Source organism: Microtus oregoni, unplaced genomic scaffold (genome assembly GCF_018167655.1).
Source record: "Microtus oregoni isolate MIOR12 unplaced genomic scaffold, Mior012 000015F_ref0000493, whole genome shotgun sequence".
Classification (NCBI taxonomy): domain Eukaryota; kingdom Metazoa; phylum Chordata; class Mammalia; order Rodentia; family Cricetidae; genus Microtus; species Microtus oregoni.
In genome coordinates this window covers 31,184,145-31,190,144 of record NW_024543074.1, presented here as the reverse complement: position 1 = coordinate 31,190,144, position 6,000 = coordinate 31,184,145, and the positions used below count along the sequence as shown (strand labels likewise).

Here is a 6,000-nt window from a genome sequence, read left to right as displayed (position 1 = left end):
GCATTCCAAGCTCTATTCCCACATTTACATAAGGGCACTCAGGTCACAGGGCTCAAGCAAGATGAGCCATGACGGGGTGCTTGCTGGAGCCTTCTTTACCGACTACGTGACTGCCTCGAGTTTGCCCGCTTGATGCCCTCCCAAGGCCTGCCTGTAGATCTCTCAAAACATAGCTTTGTTCCAAGAGGCTTTGAATCTCCCTTCACTCCATTGAATAGCAATAACGGGGTGGAGGGTGGGCAGAGTACTTATGCAAACCCAAGCCTCACCAGTCCCCCTGTCTCCTCAGGCCCCAGCAGTCATGAGTACAGACGCTGAGATGGCCATTTTTGGAGAAGCTGCTCCCTACCTCCGAAAACCAGAGAAGGAGAGGATTGAGGATCAGAACCGCCCATTCGACTCTAAGAAAGCCTGCTTTGCTGTGGACGAGAAAGAAATGTATGTGAAGGGCATGATCCAGAGCAGGGAAAACGACAAAGTCATTGTCAAGACCCTAGACGACAGGGTAAGTGTTGCTCTTGAGTAGTAGCATCCTCACTTTCCTTGGGAGCAGACTACTAGAGATTGCATGCTGGTCCAGAACCATCTGGAGAGAGAACAAAACTTAAGTTTGGCCGTTCTGTGGTGGAAGAGTGAGATAGGCTGCCTGCCATCACCACTCCTTGGCTTCTGCTTCTTCCCTTTAAGGATTTGGGCTGGAAGGGTTTTGTGGTGTTTGCCTTAGTGGAAAAGAGATTGGTCTATTTAAAGAAGAAAGTGATACTGACTGTCGCCTGCTGGGCCAAGTCCATACAAGCTCTAGGCTGTAGGACTCTGACAGCACAGGCTCAGGGACCCTCATTGGTTTGGAGTGGGTCATCACAATCCACTCTTGAGTTCAAACCTTGTTGGACTTGTCAGATCTCTGCCGTCATGGCAGTCTCTTGCCAATTGATGCCAGCCGTGGTATCCACTTGCCTGGTTTACCATCTAGTGTGAGGGGTGCATGTCAGGGAGGAACACTGTTTCAAATGAAGGCACAGCAAACAGATTCTGTTTACATTTTTTATCATCAACCTTAACCTCTGATTCTAGCTCCTTTTCACTGAACTATGGGAAATAAAAACCCATCTTCAGTCATTCTTGGAGTCCCCCCACCTTCAGAACTGTGCCCCATTTTCACAACCTTACAGAGAGTCACCCTAGACCCACTGCCATTCTTGTGAACCTAGCAAGACCCCAGTGGCAGTCCCTAAAGCGTCAGAATGCAGAGACCTTCTCTGTCCCCGTGGGCTATTGTGGGTGTCTCTCTATAGGCTCAGGTGTTGAGAAAGAAAGCCTTCCTTCCTCGTGAACTTTAGCCCCCACCAGCAAGCCTCCTTCCCTTAATCTCAAAGCTCTACTGAGAGCTTCAGTTTTAGGAGAATCAAAGGTAGCAAACATTCGTGGGTCTTTCTTCTGCCCTACTTTCTGTGTCCCCCGAGAACGAAGCGGAGAACCAATTATATGCTTTAGCAGGAAGCAAAGGTGGGAGTAACATGGAGAGGTGAAATTCAATAATTACCTCCAAATACTTCTCAGCCACGAACCATCATACCTGTCTAAATGCTTCACCATGGCAGCAGAGAGAGAAGCAATTATCAGAGCTCTGAAGAAACGGGAGAAAAGAAATGGGGCATGAGATGGGGCACTGAGCAAGGCTCCGGGGTTTTTTTTTCTCGAGACAACTTTAATGAAGATATTCCAAAGAAGCCTACATATGCAGGGTACTGAGAAGGGAAAGCACAGAACTCGGGAGAAAAGTTCTTTCTAATCTTTGTCTTGTTACAGCATTCAGAGCAACAGGTTAAATCAAGACAACTTGTCTTGCTTTTCAACTATCTTAAGCCCGATCTGGCAATTCTGAGGGCCAAACTGCTCTTTAGTTTTATACATCTGATGCCCTTTTCTGGCACACACAATGCCAGGACGCCTGGGGACCCAGATCAGAAACAGATTAACCAAGGAATGTTACTGCCAGGTCATCTCTGGGCATGGAAATGATCCATTAAGTTGCTATAGCAATTCCATGATGACAGTGCAGTATCCCACTACGCCACCTGCCCCAGGAGAGCACAGGTCATTGGCTCTGCATCCATCACTTGCTTTTCCTTGTTCCACCCAGGAACTCACTCTGAACAGTGACCAGGTATTCCCCATGAACCCCCCTAAGTTTGACAAGATCGAGGACATGGCCATGATGACCCACCTGCACGAGCCCGCCGTGCTGTACAACCTCAAAGAGCGATATGCAGCCTGGATGATCTACGTGAGAGCCTTTTGATCTCCTACTGTTTCACTTCTTTCTCTGAGGAAAAACAAGATCCAACATCTTTTGAATTTCCCACAGACCTATTCAGGCCTCTTCTGTGTTACGGTCAACCCCTACAAGTGGCTGCCGGTGTACAACCCCGAGGTGGTGGCGGCCTACCGAGGCAAAAAGCGCCAGGAGGCCCCGCCCCACATCTTCTCCATCTCTGACAATGCCTACCAGTTCATGTTGACGGGTGAGTGAGCCCTTGGATTCAAATGACTGTAAACCTTTATTGGGCCCTTTGCGGACCTCGTTCATTTGAACAACACAGTGGTCGGTGTGAATTTGGGAGTGTCAAGGGACTTGGGGTGACTGACCAAGGACATGGCACCTTTTCTCACAGTAGTCACTGTGCAGGGCAAAGCCAGGGGTCCTAGATGAGGCATTCCAAATGTACTTATTCAGGGGGATTGTGGGACACAAGGACACCGCTACCTCATACCTCCCGATTTGCCCTTTTATGGGTACATACTAACCACCAACCACTTAAGGAATGCCAAGTTCAAGAGGTACAGCTCGCTCCTCTGATCCTTCCCAAGACGTAGACACGTGGTAACACTGCCACACCACTAGGCCTCTGGGCATACGTCTGCTCCACCTTCACCTGACTTGATTTACCACAGATACAGGAAGTGGGCAGTCACGATCAGAAAACCCCTAGGGATCAAACGGCACCTTTACAGTCCTCACCATTTCTCCTTCAATTTCTTTCCTTTGTATTAATTGAATTTACACTTTTTAAAGGAAAGATACATGTCATCGTTTGTATTAGCTTGTTGAGGCCACTGTGACAGAATGTCACAGGCTGGGCATCTTAGTGAAAAACTTATTTATAAGGATACGAGAGGCAATGTATTCGAGGACTGTGGTTCGTAGGCCGTCTTCGGTGTTGAGTGGCTCGTAGGACATCTTCTTCCTCTCTGCCGTCATCTTTCCCTGGTGTTCTCCCTATGAGCATGCCTTCACTTGTTCCTACACTACAGAGGCTCCTGTTGTGGGTCAAGCCTCAGCCTGTTCCAGTCTGACCTCATCTTTAAGACTATCCCGAATCTCATTTACATTTTATTTACAAATGAGGTCACAGTCTGAGGTTAGGACTTCAATATATGGATTTTAGTGTGCCATAATTCTGTTCACACGCTTTCATAAATGGAAAAATCAGTCTTACTTTGTGCAAGTAGAAAATCAAGACCAAAAAATTGAGATGACATTCAATCAGCTAAAAGTTATGGCCTCCCAACAGTTCAGGACCCAAAGCTTGCTTCCCTCGTTAAAAGAAATAAGAAAACATCCCATCAAGGGTTTCAGATCTACAGACATAGATAGATAGCCTTTACACCGTGGGGTTCATTGCTCAAGCATCCCACTTTCAGGGAATCTGCAAGACTCTCCCATAATGATTAGACAAGCCTACTCCACAGCCCCTAGCAAACGGCAAAGGTGTGTTCTCAGAGTCCTTACTGGGTTGCTTGTTCTTAAACCCAACTATTACTTATGAGTTTGGTTTTGCTTGTTTCTGTGTTTCTAGATCGAGACAATCAGTCCATCTTGATCACGTAAGTAGCCTGTGTTCTCGTCACGATGGCTTTGAACCGGGTACCTTCTCTTTCACTTTCCTTTATCCCACTACTTTTTAATTGACAGTGGAGAATCCGGGGCCGGCAAGACTGTGAACACTAAGCGTGTCATCCAGTACTTTGCCACCATTGCAGTCACTGGAGACAAGAAGAAAGAGCAGCAGCCGGGCAAAATGCAGGTGAGGGGTACTGCACACCAAAGGTTTGTTGGAATCAATATGTCTCAAATATTAGGTGAATGCCAAGGATATGAAGAAGGTACACACAGCAGAGATAGCCCACTGGGATGGTCTTGTTTGTCCCCAGATATTTTTCTGTAACTGGAGTATTGTGCAATTCAGTGAAAAGGCCCACCAGGATCTGACAACTCAGTTTAATTCTGACACTAGCTTCAGAGACATAGCATCAAACCTGACAAGTTAAGGTCTCAGGCTCACAAGCCCCAGTTCACATTACCTGTATGCACATCTAACCAACTTCTTATAAGTAAAGAGTCCCTGCAATCTCTTCTGCTGCTGGAGTGGCTCACAGAACTCAGGGACTATGTCCCCTACATTTATTGGTTGAGAAAGAAGAGGTGCACAGAGTACTGTACTGAAAGAGGAGTCTGGAGTTTCCACGCCCTTTCTCAGCATGCCTTCTCCTGGCAAGTCCTCCCCAACACCGGGTTCACCAGTCTAGAAGCTTTCCGAACTCCTTTGGTTAGGGGATTCTTACACAGGTTCCATTAGTTAGCTATCAGTGGCCAGTTCAGTCTTCATACTTGCTCCCTAAATCCCCAACCCTCTAAACATACAAAACCCTTGAATGGAGCTGAGGCTTCAGCTCCCAGTCACCACACACACCAGATCAGACCACAGCAGATCACATCACATTACTCCACTTCAGAGACCCCAAGAGTTTCAGAAGGTTTGTGCCAAGAAACTAGATGAAGCTCAAGTTACATATCTCTGCCTAAATCACAGTCGCAGGGGAACATGGCAAGGATTGGCACTATGTGGACCTGGTTGGGGGGGAGGGCTCTAGAATCTGCCACAGCCAGGTCACCACAATGCTACCCTAATAAAAGTCTCAGCCCACTGAGACTACCCAAGTGGGCTGTCCACACCCCAGTTCTGACCACTAGTCAGGTGACATCCCTCCCCAGACTCTGCCCAGGTCACCCAACAGTTTCCAGTGACCAAACACCCACCCAAGAAGAAAGCCTGAAGTCCTCAACTTTCTCTCTTCGCTTGTTACTAGGGAACTCTGGAGGATCAGATCATCCAAGCCAACCCCCTGCTGGAGGCCTTTGGAAATGCCAAGACTGTGAGGAACGACAACTCATCCAGATTTGTAAGACCCAGATCAGTTTTCAACTCCCTGTCCAATTGTACCCATCCCTTAAATGCTAGACTCGAAAATTTGCTAGATCTACTGAGCCTCAGTCTGCAATTCAGATCAATCCGTGTAAGTGGAATTATGAAGGTGCTGGTTTATTTTCCAGGCAAAGGGAAGATTTCACTGTCTGTCCTTCACCTTCAAAGACCCCTTCACAACACACTGAGTCACAGCGACAGGCTTGGAGAAATCATTTAGGCCAAAGTGATCTCTATGGGTGGAGGAACTTACTTTTTAATCTCTGTGTGTGTGTGTGTCCGACAATAGCAGGGTATTGTCTTCTCTGTTGCCTTTCTTTCTTATTGCCTCAAAACAGAGCCTCTTACTGAACCAGAAGCTTTCCTTTTTAGCTAGGCTCCTGGCCAGTAGTCTCTCAGGATCAGCCTGTCTCTGACCCTCAGTGCTGGGGTGATAGACAAGCAGAGTCACGCCTAGGATTCAGAAACACTTTTAAAAGCAAAAGTTGATTGACTTAGCCACAGGACCCTTAAAATAACCCAAATTAGCAAACTTGACCTCCTGCAAGCCAGGAGACCCTGGGAGGAGGGGCAGCTAGTGAAGGTAGGCGAGGAGACTAGAAACAGAGCATGACTTGGTATTGTCACTACTGAAGGATAGATTCCATCCTCCAGAATTTTACTTGCGATTAGCTCAACCAAAGTGGTATTTACTTCCATGCTGACAAATACGTAAACATTGGTTCTTCCATGT

At 47.2% G+C, this 6,000-nt stretch overlaps 1 protein-coding gene across 1 annotated transcript in view; it reads left to right on the top strand.

The window, feature by feature from the left end:
- The first annotated feature begins 301 nt into the window (after nt 1–301).
- Nucleotides 302–6,000, top strand: part of Myh13 (myosin heavy chain 13) — a 48,807-nt gene continuing 43,108 nt past the window's right edge. The window contains exons 1-6 of the mRNA XM_041664427.1: nt 302–505; nt 2,144–2,287; nt 2,369–2,525; nt 3,861–3,888; nt 3,977–4,088; nt 5,152–5,244. Of these exons, the coding sequence (XP_041520361.1) occupies nt 302–505; nt 2,144–2,287; nt 2,369–2,525; nt 3,861–3,888; nt 3,977–4,088; nt 5,152–5,244 (738 nt within the window). The remainder of the gene's footprint in view (nt 506–2,143; nt 2,288–2,368; nt 2,526–3,860; nt 3,889–3,976; nt 4,089–5,151; nt 5,245–6,000) is intronic.